The sequence below is a fragment of the Peromyscus eremicus genome, chromosome 1 (genome assembly GCF_949786415.1).
Source record: "Peromyscus eremicus chromosome 1, PerEre_H2_v1, whole genome shotgun sequence".
NCBI classification, from domain to species: domain Eukaryota; kingdom Metazoa; phylum Chordata; class Mammalia; order Rodentia; family Cricetidae; genus Peromyscus; species Peromyscus eremicus.
The window spans coordinates 75,595,568-75,613,925 of NC_081416.1; the positions used below are offsets into that span (position 1 = coordinate 75,595,568).

Genomic DNA, 18,358 nt, shown 5'->3' on the forward strand with positions numbered 1-18,358 from the left:
ATGCCTCCTTCACTCAACTCCTGGTTTTTTTGTTTTGTTTTCTTTTGTTGTTTTTTTTTTGGGGGGGGGGTTCGAGACAAGGCTTCTCTGTGTAGCCCAGGCTAGCCTTGAACTCAGAGATCCACCTGCCTCTGCCTCCTGAGTGCCGTGATTAAAGAAAGGCATACCCCACCACCGCTCTGCTTGTGGTGGATTTTCTTAATAAGGGATTGGTGTGGGCAGGGCCCAGCCCATTGCTGGGTGGTGCCACCCCTGGGTAGGCGGTCCTAGGTGCTTTAAGAAAGCAGGCTGAGCAAGCTGTGGGGAGCAGCACCCCTCCATGGCCTCTGCCTCCAGATTCCTGCCCTGTTTGAGTTTGCTCCCTGGCTTCCTTTGATGATGAACAGTGACATGGAAGTGTAAACAAAACAAGTCCTTTCCCCTTCAAGCTGCTTTTCAATCATGGTGTTTTATCACAGCAACAGAAACCCTAGGACTCACTCTTCTCTCCATCCATCCATCTTTCCATTTATCCATTCCTCCTTGCGTCCATCCATCTATCCATCTTTCCATCCTTCATTTATAGTACCTTCCCCTCCAGTTTCACAACTGGAGACTCCTAATAAAGCACCTGTTCACCTCTGGACTCTCTTATTGTATAGCGAGTATGAGACCCAAAAAAATACAGAAACCACTTTTCTGACATTTCCAAGTGGATGGTAACAGGGTCAGGTCAGGATTCAGGAGCCCTGCCTAGGTTTGCCTTCTACACCGCAATGCCTCTCCTGGGTTCTTGTGATGTAGATGGACAAGCTCCAAATCTTGCACCTTCTGTTTACCCGGAACTGTTCACTCCTTACAGACAGAACCCAAAGCTCAGTCAGTCCTGTTAGCGGAGGGCTAATGAGAAATGACTATTCCCCCAGCTCATGAGTCAGAGATGAGCAGGAACCCCTCCCTTCCGTCCTCTGTCCCTCCCACTTGTCCTTTCTTTCCTTTGAGACAGGGGCTTACTAATTAACCCAGTCTGGCCTTGAGCTTGGGGTCCTCCTGCCTCAGCCTCCAGAGTGCTGGGATTTCAAGTATGTACCACCTCTTTTCTTTTAACTAGGAGCAGAATTTGAGGTCAGTGGATCCAGTAAGCAACATTGTCTCCTTAGAAATTCTTTGTCTACATTGTATTTATTTTCATGTTTTTGTTTTTCCGAGACAGGTTCCAAAGTAGGTTGGCTAGCCTGAAAATCACAGAGATCCACCTGCCTCAGTTTTCTGTGTGCTGGGATTAAAGGCACGCACTAGCATGCCTGGTTTATTTTCATGGCATCTTTTACTTCTGGAGAGTAATACTGATTTTCCATTTATAGAGGCCATACCAAAAAAAGAGATTCTTTTTAAAACAAATTTATTAAGCAAATAGTGAACCAATTTAAGTAAAAATATAAAGTAAATAATAAAGCAAGAGGTAAACTGATATGGCAGGATCTTCATATTCTTGACTGAAGTTTGGGAACTCAGATTTCTGGGGACTGGAAACTCCATTGCTATCCCCGCCATCCCCTCTCCTAAAGGGGAAGGCAGCTAGTGAGCCCACGGATATTTGGGGCTCCGTTTCCATGGGATGGATCGTTATAAGTGAGTGGTCTTGTAGCAAACCTGCCTCTCTGGACCACTCCAGCAAGCTGGAGGGCACAGTGGCGGAGGCTGGGTTTGGGGAGTTTCCCTTCTCTGGGACAATCTTCATTTCCATATTGGAACAAACTCAGTTCTTTCTAGTCCAGGCTTGCTTTACCATGGAATAATAGAACTCTGCATTCTAGGATGTGTGCAGCCATAAGCCAATGAATGGACAGAGGGGCCTGTTGATCCTTTTGAGTCTGTGTCTCAATTCTAGGCAAGAAGTGGCCTCCCCAGCTTGGCTCAGCAAATTCCACGTTGCCATTAGTGGACAAAGCCAAGGTTTGTATGTTGTCAAAGACTCCGCCTGGACTTGGCCTCTCTTTTGCTGGAGGGCCTTGCAGTGGTTGGTGAGAATGCCTGGGCACAGATAAGGCCTGTGTCTCTGGAGAGCAAGATTCCTTCCTGCCCTCTCCTGCCCACATGACCCACACACAACCGCCAGTTCTGGGTCGTTGGTCAGCATCCCATACAGGACCTCTTCGTTCTGATATGGTGGCTTAGGTAAATTTGTACCCTGACATGCCGTCTTGAAGCCTTCTGGCTCACAGCCAACTAGCCTTGCCTCCAGTTCTCAGAGTCACAACCTGGGCAGTTTAACCAAAGCTGAGCTTTAGTGCAAGCCATGGAGCACAGGCCGTCCACACTGTCAGCCTGCCCACCAGCCAGGTGCCAAAGGTAGACATTTTCACACAGAAGGTCCCAGGGTCTAGGCAGGGCCCAGACAAACATCTAGAGTGAGGTCCAGGCCTGAGGTTGGAGCTGACCCCTTTCAGCCCCTGCGGTGGGAGGCTAGTCTTAACAGGCTCTGAAGATTCAGAAGCCCACACTGGTCCGGCCTTCCCTCTTCCAGAACGCTGAGATCTGCTCCAGGGTGACCCGAGGCTGGAGACCCCAGTCAGGTTCAGGGCTCCCTTGCCTCATCCTCCAGGCCTTGGGGCTCCCAACCTGCATTCCAACCTCTAGCCTCGTCTCAGGCTCAACCCAACTCACTAGGCCTGTGGCATGGAGCCTCTCCTCTTGGGTTTGAGGCCTCCAGAAGGTGCTCTGGGTTGGGACTTCTGGTGGGGTCTGGGGAACTAAGGAGCAGGGAGAAGAGTGAGGGACTGAAGGGGCTGGTGGAGCCGTTGCTCTGCCCTCCAAAGTTCCCCCAGGAGTCGGGGGATCTGGAGCCCTGTCCATCAGCAGGGGTATGGAGGACCCATACCAGTCCTCAGAGCGCTCCCGGGCGCTGCTTGTGGGCTCAATCCACAGCTCTCCTCCGGGGCGCCATACTAGGGTGGGTGCTTGCTGGCTGGGGTCCGGGTGCGGGCGGCGGAACAGGCGTTCGGCCAGTACCGCAGTAGTCACAATGAAGAAAGCTGCAAGAGAGGCCAGGCCCAGCATGATGGGAATACAGGGGCCACACGGGAGTACTGCCCACGTGGCCGACTCCGCTGTAGGCTCTGGGAGGCCCTCGGTCTGCCCTGAGGGCTGCTCCGGAGTTGAAGGCATCTGGGAGACACAGTGGTGAGGAGAGACAGCGAGTGTCTCCACTAAGAGAAGGAAAGGGAACCAGTGAGAGGGGATCCTGTGTCCTGGAAAGAGATTCAGCCCAGTTCTAACAACTTGACCGCCTCCCAGGATGGGACAGTGGGGGACCGCATCTTGACTGGAGCTGCGAATCATTGGCCTTCTGTTTAAACTGTAATTTCACTTCAGGGCCTCAGAGATAGACAGACTCTGTGTGTTTGTGTGTGTGTGTGTGTGTGTGTGTGTGTGTGTGTGTGTGTGTGAATCTGGCTCTTCTAATCGAGGACGGGTGGCAAAAGTAGAGAGGAGCAAAGGGGACCCAGAGAGGACAAGAGCAAGCAGGGAGGTGGGGGAGGCTGGAGAACGAGCCGGGCGGGGGGGAGGGGGGGGGAGCTGGAGAACGAGCCAGGCCAGGGGAGGCTGGAGTATAAGCCGGGGAGGCTGGAGAACGAGCCGGGGGAGGCTGGAGAACGAGCAGCCGAGCTGCTGAAGCTCCTCTGCACAGCTACAGGCCTCACTTCCCCTCCCAGGCCCCCGGGGTGACAGATCAAGTCTTGCTTCAGCCCCAGAAGAAGTGGGGAGACAGACACGGATGAGGGAAAACCTCCCTGCTGGCCCGGTCCCGTCTGTGTCCCCTCTCTTTCAGCCACCTCACCACTCTCTTTGGAGGTGACCCAGCTGTTGGCCTTGTTGTGTTTTGTTTTTTTTTTTTTTTTTTTTTTTTTGGTTTTTCGGGACAGGGTTTCTCTGTGTAGCTTTGCGTCTCTCCTGGAACTCGCTTTGTAGCCCAGGCTGGCCTCGAACTCACAGAGATCCGCCTGGCTCTGCCTCCCGAGTGCTGGGATTAAAGGCGTGCGCCACCACCGCCCGGCTTGTTTGGGTTTTTAATTATTATTATTATTATTATTATTATTATTATTATTATTATTATTTGGAGCTGAGGACCGAACTCCGGACCTTGTGCTTGCTAGGCAAGCGCTCTACCACTGAGCTAAATCCCCAACCCCCCTTGTGTTTTTGGCTGTACTGGGACTATGGGCTCCTATCCAGCTTGTCCAGCTCTGCCCAGTCACTGGCCTGTCTGCCACCCTGTTGGTGTTTGCCCACATCTCTGCCACAAGCCCCCCCCCCCCCGCCCCCATTTGCAGTTGCTTCTGACCCCCTCACCTCACCTGGAGTTAATCTTGGATTTCTCTGTCTTCAGAGCTGTTCTTCCCAATGCATGCCGGGAGGGTGTGTGTAGCTATCTGAAAGGCTCTAGAGGGGCTGGCCTCAGAAGGCGGAAGGGAGGCTACCACCTGTTGCTGGGTGACTGTGCCCCAACTCTTCCTGCCCCCATAGAGTGTCTCCAAGGCAACCTGGGGATGTGGTCAGTGTGGTGAAGAAGCGCTTCCTGAGTAAGGTGGAGCCGGAACGAGCAGCCGCTCGCTCCGCTGAAGTTCGGCTCACTCGGTAGCCAAGCCCCAGACCCAGCACTTTGACCCAGAGGTGGAGAAGACTGACTCAGCAGCTCCCAGAGCGCTATGGTGCATCCTCCCGCCTGCTCCCTGGAGGGTGCACAGTCCTTGTCCCGAGCGGGGCCTCTGCAAGCCTGTGCTGCCCAGTCTAGCCCCCTGCACCGCTCTTACTTCATCCAGCTGCCCTTGTACTTCTTATTTTGTTTTGTCTGAGACAGGGACTCAAGATGTAGCCCAGGTTGGCCTTGAATCCTCCCATTCTAGCCTTCGGAGTGCTGGGATTTTAGTCCTGTGCCACCATGCTGGTCTCATGTCTCCATTACTTCTGATGCCCAATACAGAGTAACTACTACGAAAATAACGGTCACGGCATTGCTTAGGCCACCTTTGCGTTTGTGTATGTAGTGCTTGCACGTGTGTGTGAAGACCTCTGGGTCTATGTCATGCCTACTTAACTGATTTTCACCCTATTTTTTTATTTTATGTGTTTGGGGGTTTTGCTCGCATGTATGTACGTGCACCATAAGCATGCCTGGTGTGCAAGGAGGCCGGAAGAAGACATCAGATCAGATCTCTTAGAAGTTGAATGACAGACAGTTGTAAGCCACTTTGTAGATGCTAGGAATTGAACCCAGGTTCTCTGCAAGAGTATCAAATGCTCTTAACCGCTGAACCATCTTTCCAGCTTCCAACTTACCTTTTTTGTTTTGTTTTGTTTTTTCAAGACAAGGTTTCTCTGTGTAGTTTTGTGCCTTTCCTGGAACTCACTCTGTAGACCAGGCTGACCTTGAACTCACAGAGATCCGCCTGGCTCTGCCTCCCGAGTGCTGGGATTAAAGGCGTGTTTCCCTGATGCCAGGCTCCAACTTATCTTTTAAAGACAGGATCTCTCTCTCTCTCTCTCTCTCTCTCTCTCTCTCTCTCTCTCTCTCCTCTCTCTCTCTCTCTCTCTCTCTCTGTCTCTCTCTGAACACTGAGCTCACTGATTCTTCAAAATTGGTTGCCTAGTGAGCACCAAAGATCTCTGCTTCCCCAGCTTGAGATCACAGGTGCACGGTGCTGTGCCCAGCTTTTTAAAGTGGACACTGAGGCCTGAACTCAGGTCCACGTGCCTGTCGACCAGCACTTCGACGGAGCCATCACCCTCCCTTCCCCCTCCTCTTTCTTCACTTCTTTCTTTTTTGGGGGGAGGAGGGTATTGGTTTGTATGTTTGTTTATGGGTGGTGCTCATGCTAAGCAAGCACTTTACCACAGCTCTACACCACCAGCATTTTAACACAAGTCTTATCCATTTGTTTCAAGACAGGGTCTCACTATGTATTACTTCTAGCTTGAAATGCTCTGTGTTGGCCTCGAAATTGTAGCAGTCTTCCAGCTGCCTCCCTGGTGCTGGGGTTACAGGGCTGTATCACTACACCTACAGCCTTTCACTTTTTACTCACATTAAAAAGTTATTTAGTAAGTCAAGTGGTGGTGGCACACCTTTAATCCCAGCATTCGAGAGGCAGAAACAAGCAGATCTCTGAGTTTGAGGTCAGCCTGGTCTACAGAGTGAATTCTAGGACAGCCAGGGCTATACAGAGAAACGCTGTCTCAAGAAACAACAACAAAAAGTTCTTTATTGTGTGTATGTGTACATGTGTATGCACACATGCCACCATGCACACTCGGAGGTCAGAGGACACCTTGGGAAAGTCAATTCTTGACTTCTACCATATGGATCCTAGGATATAACTCAGGTCCCTCAGGCTTGGCAGCAGGTACACTCACCTACTGAGCCATTTGCTTTCCCAGCGCATCTCAATAGTTTGGTTGGTTTTGTTTTGTTTTGATTTTTGTTTATTTAGTTTTGCAAAATCCCATCCATTTAATCTGAAAGACTACAAGAGCACACTGACACTTGGCAGCCAGCGTGGGAGCACCTATTTCCACATAGGACCTGAGAAAGCTTTTTAAAAAGTTCCTAAACTGAAAACATGGAACTAGACACAGCTTCCTAGTACCACAGTCTCTCAGGTGGGCCTCAGTTGTCAGAGGCATGGCTCCCGGCCACGGCCACTGCCTGTGGGCTTGAGCCAGCCAGTGCCATGTGTGGAGTCATGCAGTGGGTTTAAGGCTTGGCTCATACGGTCAGAGAAGGCTGCAGGAATGCAGTAAAGTGGTCCAGACCAAGAAAACCTTTAAATAGATACAGAAAAAAAAAAAAAAAGGAGTATAGACAGTCAGAAAAAATAGTTTAAAAATAACAAAGTCTTTAAAGAAAGAGTAAAATAATATAAAAAGAATGAGCCACATAAGGATGGGAAACACAAAGGTGTCTGGATCCTGTATGGTGCTTTGTTGACTTTGAATTTTTTAAATGCTAATGTAAAAAAAAAAAAGTAACTGCTGAGAGACACTGGATTATGGAAACTGTTAAATTAAACCAACCTATGTATTTTAAGGATGTCTTAACTTCAGAATGGAAGTCAGAAAATGTGTTGCATTGGGGGAGAGGTTGTGCCTTTGTTTCCATAGGAAAACAAAAAGCTATGGATTCCTTCAAAATTAATGAAGATCAGATTTGATTGGGGCAAAAGACCTCCTAAAAATCTTGGCTACAGACGTAGAGGGAAAAAGCCAAGAAAGACTATAGGACAGATGATGTATATGCTGATCCCTCATCATGGGAACAGCTCTGAGACTGGATGAGACATGACAAATCTTAGTGGCTACAGAGTTCTCATGACTTATTATTACATGCCATCCTTTCACATGGCGTGGATAGAGGTTTGGTTATACAGTCCAAGCAGACTTATAAAGTTAACACATGCCTTTTACTTGCTCAAACATAAAACAAAAAATCATCTTCAGCTGACTTGTGCATACCTCACATTCCATACTTGTGTTAATACAGGTATATATGTTACTTTTTAAAGTTTGTGTGTTTTCAGAAAAAAAAAAAGACCAGACACCAATAAAGCCCAGATGATTCAGCCTCTCAGAATGCCTCTGTTGCAGTTTCCTCAAAATTCGACATCCAAAACAACTTCAAAGCTGCCAGCTGAGATGGTCTAACCTCACAGACTACTTTAGCCAGGACTTCAGATAAGCCCTGCACTTTCCCATCACACAGAGACTGGACAACAAATGACACAGCTAGCTCTCCCAGAACCTGACCATTATCCCAATTTTCTCAGGGCCCCCTAGGAATGCTGTCACCCCCAGAATGCAGGAAGTAGTCTAGAGAACACAATGCTCACATTCTCAGTAGGTGGGATGGGTGGTTTTTGGTCATTTGGTGGGTTATGGATGTTTATCATTGTTTAGGGGGGCTAGTTGCAAATTGTTACTGGTCATGGAAAGGGAGGAAACTAAGCAAGGGAGGTTAGATTCAAGGATCTCCTTCTTAAAAGAAAAAGGGGGATAAAGGAATGATAGGATAAAAGGGTAGACTATTGAATCTACTTTAAACTAAAAAGCAACTATTAATCTCAAATATTTTATATTTGTATGCATATTTGTATATTGATACAAAGTTAAGATTATTTTGTTAGAAAATACTCTATATCTTTCCACACTTGTTTAAGATATTTTTGTATATTGATACAAATTTAAGCTTATTATTGTTATACTTTATATATATATATTTCTATTATTTTTTAAGCTATTGTACCTATGCAGCTCATTTAAGACTGTAATGTAAAGTTTTAGTCCTTGAAAGCTATTTAGGATAATAAAGAAATACAGATTAATAGTCATTTATGACTATCAAACTTATAGTCATATTAGGTATGTTTTCAAGGTCATAGAGAGATATATTTTAGGTAGGTGATCTTCAAACACTTTAGAGATCTACAGAATATGGCATTTAAAATGTGTTAATAACATAAAGCTTTTCTTGACAGTGAGACATATCTGATCTTGGCAGCACCAATTTACTTCAAAAAGGATGATGGGCATCGAAGACCCTCCAATTGGAGTTTGCTTTCTTTGTGGCAAAAGCTAGCCACTTGGGCAAGAAACTGCCCTTGCCTCAACTGCTGACAGTGACTTAACTCACAGACTCTACCCACCCAAGCATGCAAGTGTTTCTGAAAGGAAACAGGAAGTTACTCAATGAATATCTGCCACACCAACTCCAGTGTCATCCATATGACACGAACAATTATGCCAATAATAGCGGACGGGAGATATATGTCCCACTGGACTAAGCTCCCTGGAGGTCCCTGGCAGAGTGTCCGTGTTATGCTTCCTTCTCGAAGGAGACGTGCTTCACGGATCATGAGCTCCCTGGGCTATGGGTTCTGTATAACTGCTTTTCTGATAATGTTCTAATTAATCTATGAAACACAGCCAAAATTAATAAATGCTTGGGTTGTGAACTATGGAGAAAAGGGAAAGCTGGACATGGATCTTAATTAAATATAACAAAATGAGCTATTTTTTAAGACCCCAAGCTGTTAGATTAAAAAAATATAATAGTTCAGGCACTTCTAGGAAATAAACGCTCACCCACTAAAAATCCTTTAAAAATCCCAACTAAAGTGATTTATGGCAGAAAAATGTTATCTCATAGGAGGCAGATGGTGGGCCCCTCTGTTGAGGAAGTTCAACATGAGAAACTTAAGGACTACAACAGAACTCCTCCCCCTTACAGGCGTAAAAGTACAAGAGTCCATATTCCAACAGGTAAAAAGGTTTTATATTAAAAAGAGATATATGGTAAAAAACTAAAAAAAAAAAGACTTAGGGAGGATCTACAGCATCCAAATTGGCTAAGTGGGTCATGAGAACCAGAAAAGTAGAAGTGCATAATAAACTAGCGAGCGACTGAGATAAAGATGAAGGTCACAGCCACAACCGCAAAGAAGCCTACACAAGTCTAGGGACTGTACTAAGTTTAAAAAACACAGACTGCTCTTTGGGTCATAAAGTTCTTATAAATGAAGGGATATGTCTAGCGTCGATTAATAATTGTGTGTTTGCTGTTTTTTTATTTTTTTTTATTTTTTATTTTTTTATTTTTTTATTTTTTTTGGTTTTTCGAGACAGGGTTTCTCTGTGTAGCTTTGCGCCTTTCCTGGAACTCGCTTTGGAGACCAGGCTGGCCTCGAACTCACAGAGATCCGCCTGGCTCTGCCTCCCAAGTGCTGGGATTAAAGGCGTGCGCCACCACCGCCCGGCTGTTTGCTGTTTTTTTAAAGATGATGTAATTAAATTATTGCCAAGCTCTTGTTGTTCCTTGTATGACTTGATAGTTTTCTTTTCTGTATATAAACTACTGATTTACAAAAAGTAAAATTACAGCAGATTCAAACCACTTCTGAGTGTGTTTGTCTGTCTGTCATTTGCCGAATCCTTGCCTTCCTGACTACCCAAGCCCTGGTTCTCCTACGGTCGTGGTACCCCCGATGGGCCAGTCCGTGACAAATATCTGCAGCAGTGGCCTCTGGCTGCTTGGGAAGTATGGACAGAAGGCTGCTCCTGCTGTAGGTACTCAGGGATGAGTCTGACTAGGCTTAGAACCAGCGGGAGAAAGAAACCTGATCTCTCCACTGATTAAGGAAATGGGGTGTGCTTGCCATTTGCTGAACTAACCAAGGCTGTTCACGCTCGAATTCTGTCCTTGGTGCTCTTCAATCTCAAGTCAATGTGATAGCGTTTTTTTTTTTTTTTTTTTTTTTTTTTTTTTTTTTTTTTGGTTTTTCGAGACAGGGTTTCTCTGTGTAGCTTTGCGCCTTTCCTGGGACTCACTTGGTAGCCCAGGTTGGCCTCGAACTCACAGAGATCCACCTGCCTCTGCCTCCCGAGTGCTGGGATTAAAGGCGTGCGCCACCACCGCCCGGCTGTGATAGCGTTTTAAATGTGGTCCACAGGGACCGGAGAGGTAGCTCAGCAGTTAAAATGACGATTCCTTCAGAGGGTCTAGGTTTGATTCCCAGCACCCTCCTGGTGGCTCACATCTCTCTAATCAGAGTTGCTGGGGCGTCTGGCATCCGTTTCCGGCCTCCACAGGCAACACACACACACACACACATACACACACACACACACACACAAAGTATACTGATATGTATGCAGGTAAAACACTTATACATGCAAACTAAAGATTAAGAGAAAAGTGTTTTTTTAAGTGTGATTCCGAGCTGGGTATGGCGGCAAATGCCTGTTATCCCAGCACTTGGGAGGCTGAGGCAGGAGGGTCACAAGTTCCGGGCCTGACTGGGCTACACAGTTACAGCCTGTCTTTTTCTTTTTACTTACTATTATTGTATCTGTGTGTGAGCACACATGCCATAGTATTTGTGTGTAGAGATCAGAGGATACTTTGTGGGAATTGGCTAGTTCCCTTCTATCATGTAAGTCCTGGGGATTGAACTCAGGAGGTGAGAGTTGGAGGCAAGTGCTCTGTGCTGGCTAGTTTACGTCAACTTGATCAAGCTAGAGTCATTTTGGAAGTGGGAACCTAGGTTAAGAAAATGCCACCACTAGATGGGCTTGTGAGCAAGCCTGTGGTACATTTTCCTGATTGATGATTGATGTGGGAGAGCCCAGCTTATTGTGGGTGGTGCCACTCCTGGGCTGGTGGTCCTGGGTGCTATAAGAAGGCAGGATGAGCAAGCCATGAAGAGCAAGCCATTAAGCAGCACCCCTCCACGGCCTCTGTATCAGCTCCTGCCTCCAGGTTTCTGCCTCGAGTTCCTGCCCTGACTTCCCTCAGTGATGGACTACAAACTACAAACTACAAGCCGGAATAAACTTTCCTCCTTGACTTCCTTTTGGTCATGGTGTTTATCACAGTCATGAAAATCCTAAGTAAGACCACCCCTACCCACTGAGCTGTCCCATCACCCCTGAGACCCCATCTTAAAAACAAGAACAAAAGATAGATGTTCAGGTACATCTCAGACCAAGAAAGTCAGAACTTCTTGGTGGGATCCAGGGGTTAGGGTGTTATTGTAACAGGCCCTCAGACCTTAGCACGACTGACTCCATGATGGAAGTACCATTCAGGCTGCTGTAAAACTCAGCATGCAGACAGCACCACCTGTCAAAACTAAAGCAAAGACCTAATCCATCAAAGTCCATGGTTCTGGGAAAGTCTCTAAATGTACTAACCTTGCCTTTTGGCTTCTGTGGTTCCACTTCTGGCTAACTGTTCTTGTTGACTGAAGTATGTCAACCCAGGACATGGTTTTTGTGCTTAAAAGCTCACCCTGAGGAAGGCTTCGTACAACATTGGGATCCCAAACACCCAGTGTAGTTTCTGGTCGACCAATAAAGACTTTCTATTGGCTTAAACCCATGTTCAAGAAGTCTTCTCTGGTGGATACCCTAGATCATTATAAGGTGTTCCACTCCATTCCTATGTGCAGCCAAGGTGAAGCGCCATTGTTCTGGTCTGTATCGCCGACGGGTCCCACAGCTTCTACCCCACTGGACAGAGACAGACTGGCATCTGTTTGAGGAGATGTCTTTCTGAATGGGTGCAGCTCCACTGCACGACACCGTCTTTAGCTTCCGGTTCCTTTTCTCCTGTGTTGAATGACTCACTCTTTTTTCTTTCTTTCTTTCTTTCTTTCTTTCTTTCTTTCTTTCTTTCTTTCTTTCTTTCTTTCTTGTTTTTTTGTTTTGTTTGTTTGTTTTTTTTGTTTTTTTGAGACAGGGTTTCTCTGTATACCTCTGGCTGTCCTGGAATTTACTCTGTAGACCAGGCTGGCCTTGAATTCACAGAGATCTGTCTGCCTCTGCCTCCTGAGTGCCGAGACTAAAGGTGTGTGCCACCGCTGCCCGGCAGATGATTCACTCTCGATGGACCGAGCTCCTCCCCATTGTTTTTGTTTTGTTTGTTTGTTTTTGTTTTTTGAAACAGTGTCTCCCTGTGAAGCACTAGCTGGTATCAGATGTGCAGTTCTTTTGCCTTCGACTTTTGAGGGCTAAGATTGTAGGTTCGTGCTACCACACCCAGCTTTAACAAACGTTTCCTCCTAATGTTGGAGACATAACCCAAGGCCTTGCACATGCTTGGCCAGCATTCCACCACTGAGCTACATCCCAGATGTCCTTGGAATTTAGAACAGACTGAATGGCTCTCTGAGGGACCAGATGTGTTACATGTAAAAGGTGACAACCATTGGTGGCTCTCTTGCATTTGTGGGCAGAGAAGTGGAAGAAATATCAGGGTTCATAGAAGAGTTCTGGGGGTGTTCATGACCCTGAACATGAGTTCCAGGTTCCCCCTGACATCCGGGTAGAATCCTGTCTTTGAGTTCCTGGGTCCTCTAGTAACCCATTTCCCTGTGTGCTAAGTAGTTTGAATTGGGTTTCTGAGGTTTTCATTAGTTCATTTTGGAGGTGTGTGTGTGTATGTATGTGTGTGTGTGTGTGTGTGTGTGTGTGTGTGTGTGTGTATACTAATATAGCCCAGGCTAGTTTCAAACCAGCTACATAACCAGAAAGCTTTGAACTCCTGATCCTCCTGCCTCTATCTCTCAAGGCTGGGATTACAGGCATGTGCTCTGTATTAATTTTTTTTAAGATTTGTTTATTTTATTTTATAGTATGAGCATAGCCAGAAGTTTCTCCAGTCCTGCCTGGCTAATCTGGATAAATCTCTCCCATCTGTATCCTGCAGCCGCTTGGTCCCAAGTAAACACACAGAGGCTTATATTATTTATAAACTGTATGGCCTATGGGTCAGGCTTCTTGTTAGCTAGCTCTTATAACTTAACCCATTTCTATTAATCTATATGTTGCCACGTGGCTGTGGCATTACTGGTCTGCTGACATCTTGTTGCTCCTTTGGCAGCGGGCTGGCGTCTCTCCAAACTCCACCCTTCTTCATCTCAGCTTTAGTTTGAGTGTATCACCTAACCCTATCCTGCCCTGCCATAGGCCAATGCAGCTTTATTTATCAACCAATCAGAGCAACACATATTCACAGCATACAGAAAGACATCCCACAGCATACAAGTGTTTGGCCTGTATGTATATATGTGTACCGAGTGCATGCCTGGTGCCATAGAGGTCAAAAGAAGGCATCTGATCCGCTGGAAGTGGAGATGTAGGTGTTTGTGACCCACCATGTGCATACTGGGAACCAACCTGGGTCCTCTGCAAGGACGACAAGTGCTCTTAACCACTGAGCCATCTCTCTAACCACCATCTCTTGTTCTGACTTTAAGCCAGTAAGTGCTGACTTATAAATCCCAGGACTCTTTCTGCCAGACTGCCGTTCGGACCACGCCATCTTCCCTAGATTCCAGAGCAGAATTTCCAGTTCGCTCCCACAGGCTACTCAGAGGAAATAAGCAGGAAGAGGGCCATGAGAAGGCTCAGCAGGCAAAGGCACTGCCACTGAGCCTGACTAGCTGAGCTCGATCCCAGAAATCACATGATGGAAAGAGAGAACCAATTCCCAGAAGCTGTTCTCTGGCCTCCGTGTGCTCACTGTGGTGGACACACGTGGGCACACACACACAGTAAATAAAAACTTAAAAATAGCTTTATTATTTATCATGCAATTCATTTCTTTTTTGTGCTTTTCTATGTTGTGTAATATTTCATCATAAAAAGTCTTGGGAAGACTCAACATTTCCTCTCTCTAAGCCCGTTCTTGCTGTTTTTTTGAATGAGCAGCATTGTGACCTGTGTAATTTGCAAAGACAGAAATATGAAAGATATCCAAGATCTCCACCTTCCTTACCAGCCTCCTGGTCCAGGTGGTGACGTGTAAACTACCTGTAATGGGGTGTGTTCCTCTTCCCATGTCTCTTTCCACAGCCTCGCTGTGTGGCTTCTCTCTCCTCTCTTTTCCATCTTGGTCTTTTCCAAGGTAATCTTTGCAGAGATAGATCCTGGGACAGAGAGCTGACTCAGTGGGGAAAGGCACTTGCCACCAAGTCCGATCACCCAGGTTCGATCCCCAGGACCCACATGGTGGAAGGAGAGAACTAATTCTCCCAAGCTGTCCTCTGACTTCTACACATGTACAATGGCACATGTGCACCCATGCACACAAATAAATACATATGATAAAACTTTTAAAAATATAGACCTAGCCGAGCGGTGGTGGCACACGCCTTTAATCCCAGCACTCGGGAGGCAGAGCCAGGCTGATCTCTGTGAGTTCGAGGCCAGCCTGGGCTACCAAGTGAGTTCCAGGAAAGGCGCAAAGCTACCACAGAGAAACCCTGTCTCGAAAAACCAAAAAAAAAAAAAAAAAAAAAAAATAGACCTAATCTCATTCTCTCCTTACTTTAAAATGAGAACTCGTTCCTGCCAACAAGATGGAGTTAAATTTCTCCCCTTACACACAGATCCTTTATAATCGGTCACTAAACCCAGCTCTCCAGCCTGAACTTAGGTATTTACACTGTGCCTTCACATTCAGTTTCTGAGTTCATTGTTTGGCTTCCTTCTATACATACTTATCTACCCATCCACAGGAACTTGGTACTACCAGGTGGGGGACATACAGTATTACCACCCCTCCTCTTTTAAACAAGGTCTTGCTATGTGGCCCATTGGCCTTTGTCTTAGTCAGGGTTTCTATTGCTGTGAAGAGACGCCATGACCACGGCAACTCTTATAAAGGAAAACACTTAATTGGGTGGCTTAAAGTCTCAGAAGTTTAGTCCGTTTTCACCGTTGTGGGACATGGTTGTCGGCAGGCAGACATGGTGCTGGGGAAGGACTAAGAGTTCTAAATCTTGCCGGCATCAGGAAGTGAACTGAGACACTGAGCGTGGCTTGAACATATATGAGACCTCAAAGCCCGCCTCCACAGTGACACACTTCCTCCAACAAGCCCACATCCACTTCAACAAGGCCACACCTCCTAACAGTGCCACTCCCTTTGGGGGCCGTTTACTTCAGTCCACCGCAGCCTCGAACTCCAGATCCTGCATCCCCTCCATCCCTGTAGCTGGGATTAGAGGTGTCGCCCACCACGCCCATCAGACTTCCCCTTGAGGTTGAAATACCCGGTTCACTCTTACTTGTCCATCAAGACTCAAATAAAACATCATGCTGTTTGGAAGAGGTCCTGGTTTCACCAAAGACTGATGAGAGACAGAGTTCCCCTGTACTGGACAGAACGGGGGTGAAAGGAAGGTTCCAGGAGTTAGGTGATCTGCCCATCCGAGGTCTCCTACAAAACGACTCCATATCTGGTTTTGATTCAAGAAAATTGTCCTGGGTTTCCAAAAAAAAATTCAGTCAAGTTCACCAGCAAAAACATGACACTGTAAGAGGAGCTGGATATCTAAATCTTCAGATGAGAAGTCAACATGAATGCAGTGTGTGTGCACGAGTGTGTGCCCACCTCTGTGTGTGTTCACGAGTGTGTGCCCACCTCTGTGTGTGTTCACGAGTGTGTGCCTACCTCTGTGTATGTGCATGAGTGTGCTCCCACCTCTGTGTATGTGCATGAGTGTGCTCCCACCTCTGTGTATGTGCATGAGTGTGCTCCCACCTCTGTGTATGTGCATGAGTGTGCTCCCACCTCTGTGTATGTGCATGAGTGTGCTCCCACCTCTCTCTGTGTACGTGTGTTTGTGCTTTCACGTGCCCAGGGTACCAGGATCTCTGGTGACACCAGACGAATGAGGCTGCAGATGAAGGGCAGCCATGGCTGCGTTGTGAGGAAGCCAGGCAGGCTTCAGGTGAAAGCTCTGCTGCCTGAGTCAGGCTTTTCTGATGTGTGACCAATACCCAAGAAAAGCATTTAAAGGAGGAAACAGTCATCTGGCTCTTGGCTTTGCAGGACACATCATCATAATGTGTGTTTGAAGGTGGGAATGGTAAAATAGTTCACATCAAGGCATCAGGAAAGGAGAGAACACAGGAGGGGCCAGAGCTAAACATAACCTTCGAGAACACTTCACCGTGACCTACTTCCCCCACCTCCTGCCTCTCACCACCTCCCAGGAACGCCTTCATAGTATGATCCATCAAGGAACTGAGAAGGTCACAACCCTAGTCTAATAACTCTGGAAACGCCCTGACAACATGCCCAGAGCTGTTCCTTCTTATTTTTATTTTGAAAATTCTTTTTTATTTTTTATTTTTTTTTTTGTTTTTTTTTTTTTGTTTTTTTGTTTTTTTTTTTTTGGTTTTTCGAGTCAGGGTTTCTCTGTGTAGTTTTGCGCCTTTCCTGGAACTCACTTGGTAGCCCAGGCTGGCCTCGAACTTACAGAGATCCGCCTGGCTCTGCCTCCCGAGTGCTGGGATTAAAGGCGTGCGCCACCACCGCCCGGCTCTTTTTTATTTTTTATGTGCATTGGTGTTTTGCTTGCGTGTATGTCTGTGTGAGGGTGTCAGATCCTCTGGAACTGGAGCTACAGACAGTTGTGAGCTGCCATGTGGGTGCTGGGAATTGAACCCAGGTCCTCTAGAAGAGCAGCCAGTGCTCTTAACCTCTGAGCCACCTCCCCAGCCCTGAGCTGTTCCTTCTCAATCTCCTAAGGGATTCTTAATTCAACCAAATTCACAATCAAGATTAACTTTCACACCACCCTTTGGGACCCCATCATTTAGGGAAGAACGTAGGTTGTCGACCCTGATCTAGATTTTGGCCCCTTGGCCACCACTAAAACTAGAAATTCAAACAGTTATTTATTGGGCTTCTACTCTGTATCAGACACCAGGTTCCAGCGAACAAGCAGACACAGGCTCTGCACTCGGGGAGACAGCAGCAGAGCAATTGCAGGCAGAGTCTTGATCCCTGGCAGCCAGTGCAGTCTGCTGCCCTACTCACATTTAACGATATAGCACTGCTCCATGTGTGGCTCTCTTAGAAAGGCTCCCTGCATAAAGCCACACGAATATTTGGAAAGTAGACAGACAGAGGAAGGCAGGTTCCCCTCAATACAGTCTCTCACAACCTCTCTGAGGGAAGAGAGGTGGAGGCCATGGTCCAGGACTCCAAGCTGTTGAGTCAGAAGGCCCAGCTGGCACTTAGCGCAGTGACTTGGAGAAACAGAACCTTGGGAGCTGGGAGCTACTCCTGGGTTTTTTAAAATTGCTATTACATTTTATTTACGTGTGTGTGCATATACATGTGAGTGTGCGTGCCCGTACACACACACAGAGGTCAGAGGAGGTCAGGTGTCTTGCTTTATCATGCTCCACCTTATTCCCTTGAGATAGGGCCTTTCATTGAACCTGGCAGTAGACTGGTGGCCAAAACCCTCCAGCCATCCTCCTGCCCGTCCCCCAAACACTGAGTTTACAGGTGTGTGCACACTTGGCTTTTTACACAGGTTCTGGCGATCTGAACTCAGGTCCTCATGCTCACAGCAAGCTCTCTTACTCACTGACCCATCTTCCCAGCACAGCGTGAGATCTTTTGCTTGCTTTCATCCTCCTATGCTTGCTGACTAAGCCTGGAACTTTCCTTTCTTTGGCTTGGATCTTACTTCCCCAGTCTTCCCCTTCCTTTAAAGTCCTCTGCAGCCCTAAAGCAGAAGCTAAAGTTCCGAGGCCCCAGCAGAAGAAACAGGATGTAACGGCTTTCTGACGCTCCCCGGAAAAAGCAATTCACTGAGCTGAGTACGTGTGGGGACAGCCTGTCCACATGCTACTCATCACAGGCTAGTCATTCCAGACTTGGGCTTTCAGTGGTCGGTGTCTGGCCCTATGACACATGCAGTGCCATGCACGAGATGTTTCCAAAGCAGAAGAGGACTGAAGGAGCACCCACATGTGACAGCTTGCCCAAACCAAGGCTCTTCTCCCAATTTTGTTAGAG

The 18,358-nt window shown here is 47.0% G+C and overlaps 1 protein-coding gene across 1 annotated transcript; it reads right to left on the reverse strand.

Moving 5' to 3' along the window:
* Positions 1-1,520: 1,520 nt before the first annotated feature.
* Positions 1,521-3,181, reverse strand: C1H16orf54 (chromosome 1 C16orf54 homolog). Its single transcript, XM_059250952.1, has one exon. It carries the CDS (start codon positions 3,145-3,147, stop codon positions 2,470-2,472), a length of 678 nt encoding a protein of 225 aa, XP_059106935.1. The 5' UTR covers positions 3,148-3,181; the 3' UTR covers positions 1,521-2,469.
* Positions 3,182-18,358: the final 15,177 nt, after the last annotated feature.

Coding starts and splice junctions, on each gene's coding strand:
- C1H16orf54 (XM_059250952.1), bottom strand. CDS start 3,147: ATGCCTTCAACTCCGGAGCAGCCCTCAGGGCAGACCGAGGGCCTCCCA.